The 22,179-nt window shown below is 40.0% G+C and overlaps 1 protein-coding gene across 1 annotated transcript in view; it reads right to left on the bottom strand.

Annotated features, from left to right (window-relative positions):
- Nucleotides 1–22,179, bottom strand: part of ABCA13 (ATP binding cassette subfamily A member 13) — a 215,383-nt gene that overhangs the window by 25,105 nt on the left and 168,099 nt on the right. Inside the window, exon 49 of the mRNA XM_075084330.1 lies at nt 12,985–13,135. Coding sequence (XP_074940431.1) covers nt 12,985–13,135 — 151 coding nt within the window. The remainder of the gene's footprint in view (nt 1–12,984; nt 13,136–22,179) is intronic.

Here is a 22,179-nt window from a genome sequence, read left to right as displayed (position 1 = left end):
GCTGCACTTTGCCTGGTTCCATTGAAGGTTCATTCGCTATTATTATTAATTGGGAGATTCCCACCATGATAACATTCCATTGATGCAACCATAGTAGTGATGACATACAACATCATATAGCAATTAACAGCATATTATTCAGTTCATTGGCTGTTTTCACCCAAAATTAAATCCCCCTGAGGTACACACCGGACTCCTCCATCCTCCCGCATCACCCACCAAGTGCACCCAGGTCCTCGAGCAAAAGCAATCCCGCGAGTGGGTTTGCCTCTGCTGGAAGCAGGAATAACCCAGACTGTCTTGCCCAGCATATTTTTTATGTGCACTACAGGGACTCTATCCCCTTCCACAGTACGTAAGGATTCTGACTGGGCAGGGCCAGCTCGGTTGGCAGATCCCCTCGTGTTGACTAACCAGGTGGCTTTTGCTAAATGTGTATCCCAGTGTTTAAATGTCCCACCCCCCATTGCTCTCAGTGTAGTTTTTAACAGTCCATTGTACTGTTCAATTTTCCCAGAGGCTGGTGCGTGATAGGGGATGTGATACACCCACTCAATGCCGTGCTCTTTGGCCCAGGTGTCTATGAGGCTATTTCGGAAATGAGTCCCGTTGTCTGACTCAATTCTCTCTGGGGTGCCATGTCGCCACAGCACTTGTTTTTCGAGACCCAGGATAGTGTTCCGGGCAGTGGCGTGGGGGACAGGATATGTTTCCAGCCAGCCGGTGGTTGCTTCTACCATGGTGAGAACATGGCGCTTGCCTTGGCGGGTCTGTGGGAGTGTGATATAGTCAATTTGCCAGGCCTCCCCATATTTATATTTCAGCCATCGTCCCCCATACCACAGAGGCTTTACCCGCTTCGCTTGCTTGATTGCAGCGCATGTGTCACATTCGTGGATAACCTGTGCAATAATATCCATGGTCAAGTCCACCCCTCGATCACGAGCCCACCTGTATGTTGCATCTCTCCCTTGACGGCCTGAGGTGTCATGGGCCCATCGAGCTAGAAATAGTTCACCCTTATGCTGCCAGTCCAGATCCACCTCAGCCACTTCAATCTTGGCAGCCTGATCTACCTGCTGGTTGTTTCGATGTTCTTCAGTGGCTCGACTCTTGGGGACGTGAGCATCCACATGCCGTACCTTTACAACCAGGTTCTCTACCCGGGCAGCAATATCTTGCCACAATGTGGCAGCCCAGATGGGTTTGCCTCTGCGCTGCCAGTTGCTTTGCTTCCACTGCTGCAGCCAGCCCCACAAGGCATTTGCCACCATCCAGGAGTCAGTATAGAGATAGAGCACTGGCCACGTTTCCCGTTCAGTGATGTCTAAGGCCAGCTGGATGGCCTTTACCTCTGCAAACTGGCTCGATTCACCTTCTCCTTCAGCAGTTTCTGCTACTTGTCGTGTAGGACTCCATACAGCAGCCTTCCATCTCCGGTGCTTTCCCACAAGGCGACGGGACCCATCAGTAAACAGGGCATATTGCTTCTCATCTTCTGGCAGTTTGTTACACAGTGGGGCTTCTTCAGCACGTGTCACCTCCTCCTCTGGTGATAATCCAAAATCTTTGCCTTCTGGCCAGTCCATAATCACTTCCAAGATTCCTGGGCGACTGGGGTTTCCTACTCGAGCCCGCTGGGTGATCAGTGCAACCCATTTACTCCATGTAGCATCAGTTGCATGGTGTGTGGAGGGGACGTTCCCTCTGAACATCCAGCCCAGCACTGGCAGTCGGGGTGCCAGGAGCAACTGTGCTTCAGTACCAACCACTTCTGAAGCAGCTCGGACCCCTTCATATACTGCCAATATCTCTTTTTCAGTTGGAGTATAGCAGGCTTCGGACCCTCTGTATCCCCGACTCCAAAACCCTAGGGGTCTACCTCGGGTCTCCCCATGTGCTTTCTGCCAGAGGCTCCAGGTAGGGCCATTCTCCCCGGCTGCAGTGTAGAGCACATTTTTTATATCTTGTCCCGCCTGGACTGGCCCAAGAGCTACTGCATGAACTATTTCTCGTTTAATCTGTTCAAAGGCTTGTTGTTGTTCAGGGCCCCATTTGAAATCATTCTTTTTCCGGGTCACTTGATAGAGAAGGCTTACGATCAGACTGTAGTGTGGAATATGCATTCTCCAAAAACCCACAACGCCCAAGAAAGCTTGTGTTTCCTTTTTGCTGGTTGGTGGAGACATGGCTGTTATTTTGTTGATCACATCCATGGGGATCTGACGACGACCATCTTGCCATTTGATTCCCAAGAACTGGATTTCTCATGCAGGTCCCTTCACCTTACTTTGTTTTATGGCGAAACCAGCTTTCAGAAGGATTTGAACTATTTCCTTTCCTTTCTCAAAAACTTCTTCTGCTGTATTGCCCCACACAATGATGTCATCAATGTATTGTAGGTGTTTGGGAGCTCCACCTTGTTCCAAAGCATTATGGATCAGTCCATGGCAAATGGTAGGGCTGTGTTTCCACCCCTGGGGCAGTCGATTCCAGGTGTACTGGACCCCCCTCCAAGTAAAAGCAAACTGTGGCCTGCACTCTGCTGCCAGAGGCATCGAGAAGAATGCATTAGCGATATCAATTGTGGCATACCACTTGGCTGCCTTGGACTCCAGTTCATATTGAAGTTCTAGCATGTCTGGCACAGCAGCACTCAACGCTGGAGTGACTTCGTTCAGGCCACGGTAGTCTACTGTTAGTCTCCACTCTCCATTAGACTTCCGGACTGGCCATATGGGACTGTTAAAGGGTGAGTGGGTTTTACTGATGACTCCTTGGCTCTCCAGTCGACGAATGAGCCCGTGGATGGGGATCAGAGAGTCTCTGTTGGTGCGATATTGCCGCCGGTGCACTGTTGTGGTGGCGATCAGCACCTGTTGTTCTTTGACCTTCAGCAACCCTACAACAGAAGGGTCCTTTGAGAGACCAGGCAAGGTAGACAGCTGTTTAATTTCCTCCATCTCCAAGGCAGCTACACCAAAAGCCCACTTGTAACCTTTTGGGTCCTTGAAATACCCTCTCCTGAGGTAGTCTATGCCAAGGATGCACGGAGCCTCTAGGCCAGTCACAATAGGGTGCTTTTGCCACTCATTCCCAGTGAGGCTCACTTCGGCCTCCAATACAGTTAGCTCTTGGGATCCCCCTGTCACTCCAGCAATGCTGATGGGTTCTGCCCCTATATAGTTTGATGGCATTAAGGTGCACTGTGCGCCGGTGTCCACTAAAGCTTTATGCTCCTGCGGGTCAGATGTGCCAGGCCATCGGATCCACACAGTCCAGTAAGCCCGGTTATCCCTTTCTTCCACCCGGCTGGAGGCAGGGCCCCTCTAGTCCTGATCATAGTATTCATCACTCACTTCCGGTAAATATGAATCACGGGTGTCTCTGTTAAGATCAGTCAGGCCATCAGCACTTCTGCTCCTCTGTCTGGAGAATTGCTTACGGGAAACTGGGGCAGCAGCTCTCCTGGAGAAACTCCCCTGAGTAATTGTTGTCCCTTGCAGCTCACGTACCCGTGCCTCTAAGGCTGAGGTAGGTTTTCCATCCCACTTCTTCATGTCCTCTCCGTGATCACGCAGGTAAAACCACAGGGTGCCCCGTCGTGTGTATCCCTTCTCTTGAGCCAAGGGACGATTACTCCTAATGGCTGAGATACTGGTCTGTACTGGTGGGGAGTAGGACATATCTTCTTTGAGTTGCTGGACCTCTCGGGACAGTTTCTCAACAGCAGAGACGAGTGAGGAAGAGAGATTCGCTTCATATTCCCGGAGTCTATCAATCAACTCAGCCACCGTTGGTGTCTCGTCATCTTTCCAGGACATCACTGCCAATGAGTTTGCATACGAGGATGGTGCGCTCCGTACAAACTTCCGCCACATGGGTCGTGTGCACTCGGCTTCATCTGGATCTTTGGAGGACCGTTGATCATCCAGGTCACCATAAACCACCTCAAGCACGGCTAATTCTCTTAGATGCTGAATGCCTTTCTCCATGGTCATCCATTTTCCTAGGCGAAATACAATATCTTCTTTGAAGGGATACCTCTCTCTCACCGCGGACAGGAGCCGCCTCCAGAGGCTGAGGGCTTGTGTTCCTTTTCCAATTGCTTTATCAATACCCCCTTCCCTAGAGAGGGATCTCAGTTGTTTGGCTTCCTTCCCCTCTAATTCCAAACTACTGGCCCCATTATCCCAGCATCGGAGCAGCCAGGTGATAACGTGTTCACCTGAATGACGCCTGAAATCTTTCCGTATATCCCACAACTCACTCAAGGATAGAGATCGGGTAGTTTCCGTTTCTTGTACACATGGTTCCTCCTCCTCCTCCTCTTCTCGTGATGGCCCTGGTTCCTCGTAATCTCTTTCTAAACGAGTTGACCTTCTCTTCCATGATTTCTTCTTGCGTATAGGGGCGACTGATACTGGCACAGGTTGGTCCTCTGGTTTAGCTGCAATGCTTGGCACTGGGGTTTGAGTAGCTGCAGTGCCTGTCGTGGGGGTTTGAGTGGCCGCCGTGCTCGTCACCAGGGTTGGAGCAGCTGCAGTATCTGTCGTGGCGGGTTGGGTGGCCGCCGTGCTCGTCACCGGGGTTGGAGCAGCTGCAGTATCTGTCGTGGCGGGTTGGGTGGCCGCAGTGCTTGTCACTGGGGTTGGAGTAGCTGCAGTATCTGTCGTGGCGGGTTGGGTGGCCGCAGTGCTTGTCACTGGGGTTGGAGTAGCTGCAGTATCTGTCGCGGCGGGTTGGGTGGCCGCAGTGCTTGTCACTGGGGTTGGAGTAGCTGCAGAGTCTATCGTGGGGGTTTGAGTGGCCGCAGTGCTTGTCACGGGGGTTGGAGTAGCTCCCTTCTCTTTCCCTTGGGGGTACTGAATAGTGTTAAATAGGGCTCGATAGGCATAAGCCAGACCCCAGCACATGGCAGTGATTTGTATCTCTCTGGAACTGCCAGGGTGACAACATACTTCCTCCAAATGTTCTACTAATTTTTCAGGATTCTGCACTTGTTCAGGGGTGAAGTCCCACACCACGGGGGGTGCCCACCATCTTAGGCATTTGCCCATACTTTCCCACATACCCTGCCACGCATAGCTATCGAGCCTTGGGACAGATCTCTGGATTATATTCTTAACTTGCTTACTAACCTTAGACAGATCTGATACCACCTGCCAAAGCAATATCAACAGATGTATCTTAACTACACAAGGATGTTCAAGATACTGAAAAGTTGTTGTAATGAGGGAGGAGACATTACATAAGATAGTAGCTACAGTGCCATTCTGTATTTCCTCCATAAAAAACTCCTCAGAGGAGGAGGTATAATTGCTAATTGCCTCCATGAGGTGGTAGCTGTAGTACAGTAACGGCTTCCATGCAAAACCTAAATAACCGATAACAGTCAAGGTCAGTGTTTTAATAACAAGTCTCCTAGGCAAAACATCTCTAATCACTGCAGAGCACAGCAAACTGACAAAACCAACAGCAAGTTTTAACATGTACTTTACAATCAGCATGGTAAAGACTGGACAAACTAATACTGCGAGCAGATGAATCAGTGCTGTGACAAGCAACTGTTATTATCTCAAACCCTTCGTGCCCCACGTTGAGCGCCAAAAATAGACTGTCGTGGTTCAGCCTCAGCTGGCAACTGAACACCACGCAGCCGCTCGCTCACCCCCCCCAACCCCTGTGGGATGGGGAAGAGAATCGGATGAGCAAAAGAACTTGTGGGTTGAGATAAGCACAGTTTAATGATTACAATAAAATGATGATGATAAATGATTATGATAATAATGACAATAATGTTAATATAATAAAAGGGAAAAGGAAGGAAAGGGAAAACAGGAAAAAAAAACGCAGAAACACGAACGATACAGCCGCTCACCACCCGCCGACCGACGCTGCCCGTCCCCGAGCCGCGATTGCTGCCTCCCTCCCCCGGCCAGCCCCTCCCAGGTAACATACTGGGCATGACGTTACATGATATGGAATATCCCTTTGGTCAGTTTGAATCCGCTCTCTTAGCTGTGCCCCCTCCCCTCCCAGCTTCTTGTGCACCCAGCAGAGCATGGGAGGCTAGACATGTCCTTGACTAGTATAAGCGCTACCCAGCAACAGCCTAAACATCTGTGTGTTATCTCAACAGGTTTTTTTTTCCATGCTAATTTCAAAGCACAGCACTATACCAGCTAGAGTGAAGAAAATTAACTCTATCCCAGCTGAAACCATGACAAAGAATTATTAAATAATAATGAAAAGAGAACTATGTATCATAGTTGAAATGTAGTAAAAACTGTCCTCTAGTTATGACCAGAACCACTATTTCTAAGACCGTTTTGAAATGTTACCAAAACTTAGTCTAAGTAAGCAAAATGCCATTCTTTGAGAGAGACAATGAATGCTGCACAGGGAAGAATTTAGAAAGCCGGGGAGAGAAGAAAAAAAAACATTCAAGTAAGCTAAGTCTCACTGTAGTCTGTACCCCCAGGGAGACTGAATCATGTATCAGGTATGAACATAATGCTCTTTGTAAGGAGCAACATTAAAAAGAATCGACTTAGCAAGATTTACCATTCTACACTCAGAAGCCTCCCAGCTACCTAGTATGTACTCAAGCATTTGGTGCACAGACACTCGTGACTAGGCCACCTCCTGTTTTGTACAAGGAGAGAAAGCCTGGCAAATCCTCTGCTATGGGTACTTTGCAAGACAAGGTTTACTTGAGGTAACAAGAGAGGGGTGGGAATCATTTCACAGCACCCACTTTGCTGCTGCTTTGAATGTGCAGACCTTCCAAGATAAACCTAGCAGATCATTGCACAGCACACTACAACCTGGCTTGATATCTAAATATGTTTTGCACCACCGAAACGTATCAACTTAGAACAGATTTGGAGTTGAATCACATCAGTACCATAAAGGCAAAAGGATTAGCCAGTTTTCTTAATCCTAATCAGTTCCCAGCTGCACCTAAAATAACTCTCCTATTCCTGCTATCCTCCTCAATCCTTATGTTTCAAAGGAACACTGCAGAGCATGCTTCAGCAATTATAAGAATATGGAGCTCATTATTCTTTCAAGAGATGACCCCAAACTTTTTTCTCTTTTCTTTAATGTATATCATAAGATTTCCAGTAATAACAGTCTCAGCTTCATCAATATGACCTAAACAACATAAATGTTATTTGAATTAAATGAGAAATATTATGTATTAGGTATACTGTGGAGGAGCCTGCACATCTCCATTATAACTTAATTTATCTTTATAACCAGTAGTATCTTGTGATTTGTATCACAGTATAACATAAAGTAAAAATTAAAATCCCTCTTAAACTACTTTAAATGCAATTCAGAATTAAACATGTGACAAATCTTCAAACAGATACACACAATTATGCGAGAGATTTACAATTCTAATGGTTTCCTTCCTTTAGTGAATGTGAGTTATATACACAAGCACCTACTCCCCCTCCTTGTCGTATTCATCATGATGTTCTATTTCTGGTTTCAATTACTTTCAGCGATGAAGAGTGAGGAGATATATCAATTTATTTAGCAAGTTGGTAACATTGAGGCCAAATTAAAAGACACAGAGCTATATGCAAATATACACATTGTGAGTGTACTTGAACCATAAAGACGTTTTATTGGTCATGGCTGTAGTAATGAATTTAAACCCTTTCCTTCTTCCCCAGATTATAACAGACTTTATATCTATGAGCTAACAATTTCCCTATTTTCCAATATTCCTTAAAATTATTTATTTTTCCCTCATCAATTCTAACACCTTTAGCAAAAGTCCTTTTTCCCCAGATTAATCTGGGCTAGTTCCCCTAGTGTTGGAATAGGCATTGGAATGAGCCCTTCAATCTGTAAAATCTAAACCAAACCCTTCAATACTTTGTGCATTTCCTAAATATTGCATGCATTCCAGAAGAGGCAGTTAGGTAACTTTGAACAAATTTTTGCACACATGTTAATATTTGTTGGAGTAAAGGTTAAAGTAGGCATGGTGTCTTCTATCCACCAGGGAACCAAGAGACACATCTACCTCACTGAAAAGCAATAAGTGATCCTAATTATGTACCCATTAAAGGTAATGATTTTCCACTGTCTTTGAAAATTACCATTAATATTCAAGTAAATAATTAAGTGGTACTGAGAATTTTCAGTTAGTATGTCTTCCAGAAAAACTTGGAGTTAGCGAACACTTGATCTATTAGGCGACTAGAAATGTGATAGTGTGCCTATCCTGACTTGAAAGGCTGTATGCATCAGTGTATTAATTTTGCATCATTTCTGGCAAAATAAGTATGATGTGTAACTTATTGCTATTTTATTTTGAACAAACCTGACCTAGTACTGAAAATGTATATCATACCTAGTGTAAATGAAAATAAGCATGGGATGAATTCTAACGTAATCTGAAAAATAACTCTACACTTCCAAAATAGTCATTCAAAGTGTCAGGCTCTGAGTAAGTGAATGTAGTGTAGTTTGAACATCTTAAATAACAATCATTCATCAATTTCACACCAAACATTATTCATTCTGCTTCAGAGTAAACTCAAAATTGCTAGACTTCTTACATTAGGAAAGCATATACTCATGGTCAATCTTCTAGAGGAAAATAGTTCTTTATCCCAGAATCTTATAAAACTGTACATGCTAATTCTGCTTGGGGACCAAAAAAAGCAAGCATGCAAAGAATAAATGAATTTACAAATTCCCATTTCCAGCAGCTATAGAATGTAACACATAAGGAAGTCAATGAGATTCCAGAGTCAGTGCAAAAATCTCCCTGGAGAGTTAATGTAAAGAGAAATCATACTGACACTCCAAGAAGCTGTCTCTGAAGACCTAATGAAGCTTGTTTTGAGGTTTGCAACATAAGTTTTAAAGCTAATGAGAGATGTCATTTAATGTTGTGTTAATATTTTATACTTTTTTAACAACCTGTATGCTGTCTTTTGGAACAAACTGAGATATTGAAACTTGATGTAGTAAAGAAAAAAAGAAGAATTAAAAATACTATGTTAAATTAGTATCTAAGTAGCCCAAAAGCTCTAGTCTAACTTTTCCAGTTTTTCAGCAAAAAGAAACTTTTGGAGCAAATTTGTGAAGTAAAGTAAAACTTCACAGTACACGAAGCTTAACATTGATGGCAAAAGACCCATTTTTCTCCTCCTTTCCCATTCAGTTAATTACTGTTTTGGAACATTAAGTGCACTCAACTTTACGTCAGGCACTTAACTCCTGCTGCTGATAAATCTGTCTAGCAAAGGATCTGATCCTTGAAGTTAGTGCTTCAACAGATTACTTTAGCAGCAACACATCCTAAGTCACCTGCCTGCTTGCCAATTTATTAAAAACCAAAGTGAATGTATGTGCTTTCCACATCAAACCCATGTACTCTCTAGAATATATGTGTGTGTGCGTGCATGTTATCGTACCCACTCACTGGTAAACCTTCAGAGGCAGGCTTGGAGCACCATATCACAGGCAGGAGGGAATAAGAAAATAACAGCTTACGTTTCCATACAGCTGCTATTCCAAAGCATTCCCAGGCCTTATTTTCTTTATAGGCAACTAAAATGCACACTTTCTCCAGGCACCAGCCATTTCTGAGTTGAAGCACAGCAGCTGTTCAACACTTGACAGCAATGCCACACAGTCGGAAGGGCCTGCTGACAAAAACATTTGTTTTCCTCTGAGATAGCTGCATTTCAGTTTTTGATGAAGGTAAACGAGGGTAGCTAAATATTATTTGCAGGAGCCCTTTGATGCCTTGATTGCAAACATATGGCAACAAAGTCTGCTCTGCAATCTATGCAGACAAAAAATTAGGACAACTGGAAGGAAGAATAGTTTCTATATCACAAATGTGAAACTAAGGCACAGAAGACTGCCTATAAAGAATAATCCAAGACTACATCTAGATCATCTAAGGTCCAGGATAATCAGATTAACATTTATCTTCTCCCAGTGCACCACAGTAAAAACTCATCTCTAAATAGCACAGAATTTATTTTGATCCACTTGAAACAGGACCTGTACATGAATTACCACATAATTTGAGGAACTATTTCCTAAATAGTTTAGGGAACTGCCATTGGAGTAGCTGTGTACTAACTGTCCAGAAAATAGCTGGATATGAATATAAATTGGAAGCTCTTGGATACACCAATTATTCATAAATACTTCTGTGTTTGAAATGGGTTTTATGAATGCCAGCTATTTCAGAGAGAGCACTATTCTCACGTTACCTACAGAGAAAATATATGAAGCCAGGTTACCCTTGCGGCTCCTCAACAAATACAGACAGGAGACAGCATTTGCAGTAGCGTTCATTTTCATATGCACATGCAGAGAGACACCCTGCAGGCACAGCACAGAAATCTGTTGATATCATCCTGCTCATCGCAATCTGGGAAATTTCCCAGGCAGCTGAGTAAAGCTCAGTGCCACATGGGACAGTTTACTTAAGAAATCCAGGTCCTTATGCACACCACAGATCTCTCTCCGTTCTCAAGTTTCCACATAGTTCCTGATCCTGCTCCTCATCCTCCAAAACAGTTGCTGCTGAGAGGCCAAATGACCTGAAGGAGTCACAAATCAAGCAGTGGCAGTAGGATTCATGTGCACATGCACACAGAGACACACTCTCCTCTACTACGTGGTGTTGACAGGCCTTCTCCAGAGTGTAAGATTAAAGCATTAAGAGCCCATTACAATGCATGGACGAGTTCACACTTCTCAAAGCTACTATCTCCAGTTGTCTGCAGATGAGGTATTACCAGTAAGAAGGTGTCTGCCAGTGCCACATGAACAGCTTTTCCTTACACCTGCGAGTACTAAAATAAAACAATAGCTACGAGTCTGTGACACCAGGAGTCAGAGAGGTAGCATAGCACTAAAAGCCCTACTCAGCTCTCACTCAAAGACACCTCTCTCAGCAAATTCAAGTCAGTTATAAACGTAGCTCTTCCAGTAAGGCTGAGGCAATTATTTTAACTGTGGGGAAGTCCTTCTTAGCCTACATCATAGGCTCATTCCTACTCTATTTCTCTCTCAGAGGACCACCATCCACCTGGGTTTATGTGCTTCGGCCTATTCACAAATGGGGAGTATCTTTACTCTATACTCTGGAATGAGCTTGCTGAGAGTAACGCTGTGTGTCTATGACCCAAAGTAAGTGAGTTAAGTGAGTCCCCCCAAAATTTAATTAAAACTATGTACTTCTATCATTCAGGTGCTTCTGAAATTTCAATTCTTCTTAGGGTGCCTTAAAAACTGTGTCATTTATAGTACATGGTGTACCATTTGGACATATGCATTACAAGACTATATTGTCTTTTCTTATGAGAATAAGGGAGAAAACTTAAAAGCCATGTTTAGAGCATTTTAAGTGCCCTGCTGCATAATTAAACAATCAAACTTCGGTCCCTGTTTTAAATTACACTTAAGATCAAAAACATTCAATAACATATGTAAGATGTATGGATATTTAACAGCATCCTTTTGAATAACTACAAAGCTCTAGAAGAGATGCCAGAATCTGTTGCCACCTTTGGATCTGTTAAAGTGCCATGACAATTGATGCTAGTTATGATAGGCTTTTAGCCCAACTGTTAGAAAGGAGCTGTCAGTTCATGAAGAAAACAGGTAATTATAGTTGAGGGGTTTAGTGCAATAACAATTATCCCTTAATATATTTCCTTTAGATCAAGGGAAACATATTCAAGTTTTCAGTAGTCTGCTAGTACTCAGAAGCAAAAACTACCACCAATAAGTTATGAAGAGCAAACATCTAAATAAAAGACTGTATGATGATTTCTAAGCAGCCCGCAAGAAATGTACTGTTAAAATAGTCAGTTAAAAGGTCAGGCAGGCAGGATATAGACCAAGAGAAGGGACAAAAACTTGGAAGAATTTTTTAGTAGGAAAAAATGTAATTCAGTTACGGGCAGTTTTGCTTCAGGAAAAAGGAAAAACAAGACAACAGGCAGCATTCTGGAGGTTACAGGGGCAATCCTACAGCTATAACCACGACATGGGACCAATCTATACAGCAGGAATGACAGACACCAATTTTGTATCACACTCCAGTTTTCTCATGTCAATAGAGATGCAATTAAGCACAAGAGACTGAGCTGCTCAAGTCCAGGTCATATCAAAAACTTCCCTCTTCAGAGACAGAAAAAGACCCCCACATTTTACACTATATCCATTTGGTACCTAATTTTTGGTGTTGGCTGACTGATTGCCTCATTACTGAAAGAGAGTATTTACTGGTCAGCACAGATACATCTGTATCTGTATATTCAAAATCTCTCAGTGACAGTCCCAGATATTGTTGTCATATACGCTAGTAATCTCTTAAAGCATTTTCTGACATGAATTTGGCCTCTTCTCCTTGGACAACCCCAGGCCTGGTATGGCAGCTGGAATATTTTAGGGACTGTTCCCAGCAGGCTGGAATGCAGCCAACATCTTGTGAAGTTTAAAACATTTACTAGCAGAGTGCTAAGAGCTGCCATCTCAGCACCCAGATATTTGTTTTATTTATATAATTATTCAACAATTTTTAATTCCTTCAGAATTTAAACCCGTCTCCAATGAAGAGTTTTTCAGAGGTGCATGACTCAAACCACATGGTGTTCCCTCCCAGTTCTCTTAGTATGATAATGAAGGTGTTGAACCATTCATAAATTTCATTCCCTTTAGAATTTCAGTGCCTGAGATTTCATTTGTGTCAGCGTTATTTTACTATCCCTGGTAACATTATCGTGTTTTGAATTGGCATAGCACACAGGAAAAAAAATCCATATTGTTTAAATGAAGTAGTAGTAATGAAAAATCTTATTACTAAAGCTCTTAAGATTAAATATTAGATATTCTGTCATGTAGAAAAAGTACAATTGTTTTATAAACTGTGGAGACCAAACTGGCTTCAACTCCCCCTGCAAATCTGTTCTGGATAGTTACCTTACGGCTATCCTGTTCTGGAATTCCACGCAGTGTGCAGTAATAGTAAAGATGCTCCCAACCTGTTAAAAGTTCATCCAAGGCATCTTGCTGTGGACAGTAACCAATGAGAATACCTTCAGAGCTAGCAGACAGTATATCCAATTCAGTCCTGTTTAAAGAAAAAGCAAAAGACTTGAATGTTGTTTAAAATGAATGTGAATCTCTTCACCATGATCACTTACCATAGTACCACCCACATGCCATGCATGCTTTCCGTCCCTTTCAGGTTAGCACTGCCACCCATGCATCACTATTCTAACGGTGTGTTTGTCAAGGTGAACAGACCAACACACTGGAAGAGGACAGATCTATGAGAATTAATTGTTACCAGGTTTACTTCCTTTATCTCTTTGGTAGACCCTGCTCTAAGGAGAAATATTTCAAAATCATACTGTGTGCATCACGTTCAATATTAAAGGAGCAGTAGCTCAGAGACAGGCAGGGGGGAAAATGTTGCTGTGCATCCCTTGTGTGTCTGTGCACAAACATTCACATGCATGCATTCTCTGAACAACAAGAGTAAAACAAAACTCAGAATATTAAAGTCTAGGCCGTTAAAAGACAATACAGGAAAAAATATAAAATGGTCCTGATTTAAGAGACTTTGGCCATCACTTTATAGCTGTACAGCATTACTTGAAATTACATTCATTGCTAAGAAACAAGCTTGATTGCAAGGGTGTCTCATTACCCATAATGACACTAAATCTATCCTATTTATTCCAACATCTAATTCAACATAGAATGATGCTGATTTACATGTACAGAAAAGATCTGTCAAAATTAAGATACTTAATAATAAAAAAATCTGAGCTTTGAAAGAAAAAAAAAGTTTTTAAAAGGTTCTGAATAACAGATTGGTTTTCTCTTTAGTGGTTTTATATGTTTCTAGTTAAGAGAACTAAATATATGATTAATCATTTAGACACAAGGTAAATGTATTAAATGCAGGATCTACAAATACCAGCACTAGTGAAAATATAAATATGTATCTCTTGTTAACAAGATTCAAGGGTCTGGGCAGAAAAAGAAAACACAAATTCTGCATTTTACATAATGAACCATGTCATCAAAATATCTTTTAATGCTATCAAAAGATAAATTATCATGATTAGGGTGAAACTTGCTGGGGACCTATTTGAATGGCCCTTTGCTCTTAATGTCAAAGACATAAAATTTTAGCATCTTTGTAGGTTTGGATGGTGCCAAAGAAGTTAACTCCTTGCAGACGTCTCTCTAGACGAAAACTTAGCAAAAAGGAAAAGGCATGATAGGGGAAAGGGGTTACCAGAAGTGTACTTCTTTATTAATTTAAATCCAATTATAGGTTATTTTAAATGAAGTGTATACAGAATTTTTACCAGCTAAGTTTCCAGCCATACCTAAATCAAATTAAATTATTTTTAAGGTCATCTTTACCACAAGATATGGACTGATTAATGTTGATCTTTTTGCATAACTTGTCAGAAGCAGTGGATTCCTTATTTAATGAACTCTATCGTAGCGAAACACTATCCACAGGTAAATGCTGTCTAGATGCTGCTGAACACAGAGAGATTTGTCAGAGGTTTGTTTTACTAGGAAGATTCAGGCACAGTAACAAGGTTTCCTTTTGGTGCAGCTGCTGTCTTTGGAGAAACAAGAGACTGGGCTTTTGGTAATACGCCAAGTTTAGTCACAAGTGAACAAATCACACTCAGGGGTAATTTCAGGGACATTTACTCAGCATGAACCCTGGATAGATACATCTAGTCTGGAAAGGGTTCATATCATGAAGAACAAAAAATAAGTATGCATGGCTGCAAAAAATAACAGACATCTAATGTTCTTTCCGTGGGACTATATTAGACAACAGTTATTCAGTTTGCATCAGGAAATAAAGACACATCAGTGTTCCCAGTGCTAATTGTACAGATATTATTTGTGTTGTGCCTTCTGTAAAGCACACAGCTTTAGATGAACAATATCCCACCCACCAGCCTTTAGCTTTCATAAAGGAAGAGTACAGTGAGAACAGATCATTTAATATTCTTACTCAGTTTGGTCCTTATCTTGGAACTTTATCCATTAGTGCTGACCTTGAATGCTTACAGTCCCCATTAATAAAGAGGTTCTAATGTATTCACTAAAGAACTCATGGACCTAATTTTTTTCCATCTCTGTATCTGTCAAAGCAGAAAACAGTCTGACCAGAAGGAAAAAAAAAAAAAGCCATATGAGGATTCTGGCCTTTTATTGAGACTTTTTTAGTATGTATAGTACAATGCCTATTCTTCCCTCAGCAATATCACTGAGTAGATTTCCAAATCAAAAAGCTGGAGATTATCCTTCAGTTTTGTTTAGCCAGGTCCCAAGCTTTTTCTGAATACTGAGAGAATAGATGAAAGAAAAACACAGCATATTTTGTAACTATATTACATATCTTACAACAGAAAACTGCTCTCATCTCTGGAAGTTAAATTCCTTGAAATTCAGTTAATCTTTCAGATTTCATTTTCATGGGTCTAAATGAAGTGAACGTTTCAAGTAGTGATGGCATGATACCAGAAAACCTTTTCACTAAATGATATGTTGTAAATCCTTTACCTTTTTTTGTTTTCAAATTCTGATGCCATTCATTAAAATAATTATAATCTTCTTCCTTAACACCTTCATATATGATGCTATCAGAATCAAATTGGAAATATATTTTTAATAGTTTCTGAAATATATATTAACATGCAGCAAAATGCTGAATTTTTTTTCTCAACCTACAATAAAACAGATGTTTGGTTTCTGCCCTTTTATTATCAGCACATTAGCATTTCTCATTAGGCCATTCATATAAACAACAGGACATACAGGAAGGAAAAATCAGCCCATTTTATAAGTAAAGGGACAAAGAACATGTAAGTACAGATTCCAACCCCTCTCAGCCTTTTTGTCCATAGTACAGTAGACACAATTAATTTCAGTGTAATATCTAAAAACTATGGGCAGGAAACCAGACTTTTACACTAATACAGGACTTTCTGTATCATTATAAAAACATTGAGTAAACTTTATCTTTAAATTCTGTTTGGTTACATACCTTGATTAAGTTACGACATAGAACTAACATGGAACATAAGTTTTCTCCTTCCTATTAAAGACTTTGTTTTTAGACTACACTGTTATGCTCAGTCAATACTTCTGCTTACTATTTAATTTTTCCTTTAAAGTGGAACAGCTGCAACAGATAAAACCAACAGAACACGTCCAGAAAACTTCATGTGTTAAACAAAATTTTAAAGTTGCAAAATTTTATTTCTAGTACGCTTTTTGGAAAAGGTCAACAGAATATAATTATGCTAAGTTGGTGCATATTATCCTGAAAAAACCTGGGCCTCAAGGAGGCTTCCACAAGTTTGGAGTGTTCCTATTACAGAGTTTTGTACTATCAATGAGAGAAACCTACCAGGTTTGCAATATACTGGGGGCAATAAACTAAACTGTGAGCGAACAAAATTTTTGACTCTAAATTGTTCCTCTACTGATCACCTTAAGACTTTTTTCCATTAATCCATTTCATTCATGCATTGAAAGAAACCTCTGAAATCTGATTCCAGCCCTGAAGGCTACATTGGGGTGGCATGGGGCACGCCAGTCAGAAAGCCTTCGCTGGCACTGAAAAGAAACCAAAACGCTGGAATGAGCAAGAATGATCTTGGACAAAACCTGTTGCCTTCTCCTGCCTGAACTGGACCTGTAGTTTCCAGAAGGCTAGGCTGTAATTGCAGAGACTAGATTTGGTTCTTATTTATTACAGTGGTTACCAGCAACATAGCTTACAGGTAGCTGTGGGCTGACATTCAAAGGTACACCTCAGTTTCAAGCTCCAGAGACAACTTAGTTCCCTTGATATCAGCCTTATCACTACTTTTGGAAAAATATTTTCAATATTTAATCCATTGTACACTTTGCTTCACTTTTTAATGCTTTTTCTGCAGTTTTTGAATGCAGTTAAAATAAAGGCAGTGATATATATGGTACTTACAATGGCTTCTGTAGAGAGATAAATTCCATTAATTAGTCAAAATGAAATATAAATTTACAAATTGCAAAAGTAGTTAGACTTTCCATTGTACTCTTAACTGCACATTCAGTTCAGTGCATACTAATGCTCAATTAACATTATAAAAAATCAAGGTTAAAATATAATAAATGTAACTATAGCTTAGTTATAATTAAACTAATTATACTGATATACAGTGTAACAACAGCTATCTCAGCCATTATATTGATGTAAATTTATTCTGCCTTTCAAGTAAAGCTATTTGAATTACATTTTTAATTATTTATCAAGATGAATATCATAACTATCAAAAAAGTCCAAGTTCTAGCTATAAAGATATATTTTACTTTCCCCTGTTTGGAGAGTAGTTCTTTGGTCCTATGACTTTGTAATCCAACAGCTGGGGTGACTGAAATTAATTCAAATAGGATGGGGAGTTGTTGTCATGGAGGATCATTCTGTGCAGAAGGAAGATGCAAATTCATGGGAGATAAATTAATTACATGAGCAAGACTGCCAAACACTTCAAGCCTCAGTGGGGCAACTTATGACCAAGAAGATGCCCGGCTGTTTCTTTCCCTATGCACCCCACTACAAATGAGGCTTTGCTCTAACTATGAACTTAAAGTCAACTCTATTCAGCAAAATACAACAACAAAGACTGCAAAACAGAGAGCACCAAAAAGGCAAACAAACCACTAGTCACATTATTTGTTATTTTACATTGATCTTAACATGGCACTTAAAAGGATTTTGACACCTTCTTTTCCAAGGTGTTTTTAGCCATCTTCCCCTGAGAGAAGCTTTATGACACAGAGTCACTGAAGAAGGTTTAGAGACAAATATGGAAAGGGGAAGAAAACAAGGAGTGGTCAATGTACAGCCAAAAAAAAAAAAAGTGGAACAGATGTACATCTGATGACACACCAGCCCAGAAGAGATTCAAAGACTGAAAGCTCACTCCTTTCTCCTTTGTTTTACCACTTTGTTAAGTGTCAGCTTTTCTTAATACATATTTAATACAGACCTTATTTCTTCAAGCTATTTGACAGAAAAAGTAACTACAAAAATGTTTACAGTTTTATACGCTAGGTTTCATTTAGCCAGCTCACTCACTCATGGCAATCTAGTTATGGCAGTAAAGCTAAACAAAATCTAATTTGAGTCCATTTATACTCTTAAAAAGGAACATCTGTGCTACAGAGAACACAAAACCACCTTCTAAATGCCAAGCAGACAATGCAGTTCACTATTATACATATCTAAGCTTGACAACTTCTTTGTATGGGTGTTGTTCAAAAGCCAGTCAGAAGCTTCTAATGTATTATAGCACCATCCTTTATAAATACAGGTAAGCAAGTTTTATTAAAATACTCTCCTTTCTAGTAATTTTCCTTTTTGCTTTTAATATTTGTGCCCTTTACAAGAGGGACTGCTGGTACTTCACTATCAGCATCTTATTTCCACATTTTCCAACATAACAGTTTCAATGCTGCTTCTTCCCTCGGCACTCTTTAATCTTGGGGTTGCAAATATCCCCAATATAGAGATATATTCTCTTTATGATAATTATTTTTATGTTTTCTTTGGACAGATACATCACTGATAATGACAATGTTAATGAGGTACACTAATAAAAAAGGCAAAATCTCTTGTGAATGGCATTTTGCTACTATCTTCACAAGATTGGCTGTGGTTGGTGATAGATTCCTATTATTTCTCTTTCTGGACTATCTTTATCACATCACACTTACAAGCAGAATGGGACTGCAAAGGTTAGAAGTTGCCTAAAAATGTTTTCTGCAGAAGGATACAGAAATTAAAAAAAACAGGCTTTTGGTAGATAGCTCAGCTTGTGTACTATAAATGTGTATTTGCCATGTAAATGGTAAGATACAAAGTTTAAGCACATACTGCATTTAAAACACCTATTTCATTTGTAGTGTATCAAAAAGAGAAAAGCTTAATAAAAACAGATCAGAAGCCTTTCCTTCCCCAAAAGAATGCACCCATCAAGAAGAATGCCGGGAAACCTTGATTTGCAGAAGAGACAAATCTTGCTCTAGTATTTAATAAATATTCCTGCTTAATAAACTCAGTCTTATCAATTTCAGTGATATTGAAAACTGTTACATAACATCTAGGTTTTATGCATTTTACTAAGCTTTTTTTTATTAAAACAGTTTTCTCACAGGTTCTTAGGATTAAGCTAATTTTCTGTGTTATTAAACATTCAACAAACAAACAACCTAGAGGCAAACAAATATTTCAAAAGTACTTGAAGATCTGAATCTGCACTTCTGTCCTGTTAAAAGGGCAGCTGCTGCTTAGAAGTATATTTTTCTTATTTTATTGGAGAATCTAGCAGAAGTTCCCCGAATAAACTTGATTATCAATGTGTAAGGCTCTTCCTATATAACCCCATGCACCTCCAAGATGTTTTAGGTTGAATTTCCCAAAATTCTGCTTTGCAATTCAACATGTGCTTTTGAAAAAGCTCATATTCCATGTCTAGTCTCCTGTGCTGTCCAAAGGTGCAAAAGCTGTCCTGTAAAATTCAAGGCTGTTTTCAGTGCACCTGCTTCAAAGAGACACTTCTGACTTCATTTTAACTTCAGTGAAATGATTACAAGAGCAAACAGGAAAAAGTCCATATGGTTTTGGGGGTGATGGTAGTTTTTTAGGGTTTTGGTTGGCTGGCTTTTTTTGGGGGGTGGGGGTGTTTGTTGTTTTGTTGTTTCTGTTGTTGTTGTTTTTTAACCAGGAACTTTCAAGCACAGTTATTCAAGGAAATAGGAACTGTTATGAATTACAGATTTTCTGCATGGAATTACATCAGTTAGGTTCTACAATATTTATAATAATAATTTTGCATACTCATTTCATTATTTGGTCATGAAGACACATCATGAAGGATCCATCAGATTAAAGTATCCTGTCCTTTCAGGGTCACAGAAGGCAAAAGGTGTGTTCTTCTTAGTCAAACCCAACAGATATGGGATCTACATGAAAGCTGCTGCCCAAAGCATTCGTTGGGAATCACTATCAGAGACAATGTCTCTGTGGAAGCTGCTTCATGACACAGATTTTAAACAAAGAAGTCTAGATCTTCTGACCAGCAAATGGTCTGCAACTGTGACCAGCATCTGTTTTCTTCAGCCGACTCTCCTCTCTACCTCTGTGCTAGGAATACCAGGCTTTTGAGCACACTACTTGAGTAAGAAAAGGATAAGGCTTCTTGCCATGATATTCCTCTTTCTCCATTTACCTCAGGTGGAAATACAAATCAATCCACCTAAAAGTCCCCATGTATCTGATACCCAAATCAAACAGAGCTATCTTGTCCATGTATTATATACAGGGGTGGGGTTTTTTATTGTTTATGGCGTTTTGTTTAGTTTTAAGATGTACACACTAATTTATCAGCAGCAAATAAATCTACATTTAGGGGGGAAAGATTTCTGAACTCTGCAATTATCTTTCTGATGTGGAGTGTACATATCCCTTACAGAGCATATTGCACAATGTAGCAAATTAAAAGAACAGAAACACTTCCATCACTCTGAAGTTCCTTGTTGGTTTTGCTTCTAAATACTGACTTCAAGGTGGTAGTTGAAGATCTGGGACTCAGGGAAACTCATTTAGGGTTTAATATCTATTCACTGAAGTTGTAACTAACAAAGACAGTTTAGAGACAGCTGGAACAGGAACATGTTCTGGACACTCACAAATAAATTAACTGTTACAAAATATATTTTTTTAATTTTAATTTATTTCACTGTGTGGGAACTTGATAGCTGCCTCAGTTCTCATCCTGGGGATAAACATGATTGCTGCTCAGAAAGGAAATGGCTATACCTGGTTCTGAATCAAGTTAGCATAACGTAAAATTGTATCATAACCATCTTTGTATCTTCTCACTAGCCTACAGAAAATATCAACTTAACTGGTTCATAGAGTACACTCTTCATCTTTTTTTTGTTTTAAAATCATAAATCAATTCTATTCAGAAAAAGTCTTTCTGCTTTGGATGAGTAACTTTAGTCATTCTTCAACTGTTGAGGAAGGGTCCTCCAGACCTGTTGTGGTTATAATCTTACATGTGGAAGAGTCAATGAATTTGGCCCCTAGTGATTTTTCAGTACTAGAGCAACACAGTGGACCTTGATCTGCTTAACAGCAGTTGCCAAAATGTGAAGCAAGGAACAAAGTCAGGAATGACATAAATCTCTTCTTCCAGCCTTGAAGTTGTTTGTTTCCCCAAGTTTAGCTACTGTGTAACTGCAGCTCTTGCTTAATGTTGCCTTCTCAAGTCAGTGTTAAGTTTTGAATACTTGGGAATATGGGTTTTACACTCACTTCAGCCACTTCAAACCCATAAAAATCCATAACCTGGATTGGCACCACCATAACACAGGGTGATAATTAATGTTGTCAAGGGTATTTTGAACACTTAAATGCTTCCTTTCAAGCCTCCTAAATGTGTCCAATTTTATTGCCTATACTTTAGTGTATGGTAAATAATATTGCACCTTAAAGTATGCTTTCCTGTTGGATTTATAAAACACAGTTATTGAATTATTTTTACATTTAATATCTTGGGGGAAAAAAGTTGTTATGAAGAATAATGAAAAAATAAACAAAACACACTTAAGTAAAATCTTGTTTGGTAGTGGTGATGGTGTCCATTTCAAAAGAAGCATAAACTTTCCAGAAAACTGAATGCTGCAATGACTAAAACTACTTACATTTTTGAAGTTAAATCTGCTGATGATTATCTTTGTAAAGAAGTGAGCAAATACTGACCTATGAAAGTATTTAATTTCTAAAACAAAGAAATGTAACGTCATTTTGGAAATTACAAAATGCTCCCTTTAAGAATTTTCTGAATTAAACGTTTCACCTGTCCTTCTCCAAAACACATATTTTGAAATAGACATCATTCAGGAAAAGAGAAGTTTTGAAATTGTTAACTATCCCAGGATATATTTATATATACACATATACGTATTACTTTGACTAAAAAAATAACTTCCCCTCCAATTTCTCTGGGAAAACCACTAAATGTTGGTTGCATCTAACCCAAAAAGTCCATTATTCACTTATCACTCCATCAAAGT

The sequence above is a fragment of the Phalacrocorax aristotelis genome, chromosome 2 (assembly GCF_949628215.1).
Source record: "Phalacrocorax aristotelis chromosome 2, bGulAri2.1, whole genome shotgun sequence".
In the NCBI taxonomy this organism is placed as follows: Eukaryota; Metazoa; Chordata; class Aves; order Suliformes; family Phalacrocoracidae; genus Phalacrocorax; species Phalacrocorax aristotelis.
This window is presented reverse-complemented; position numbering and strand designations above follow the sequence as displayed.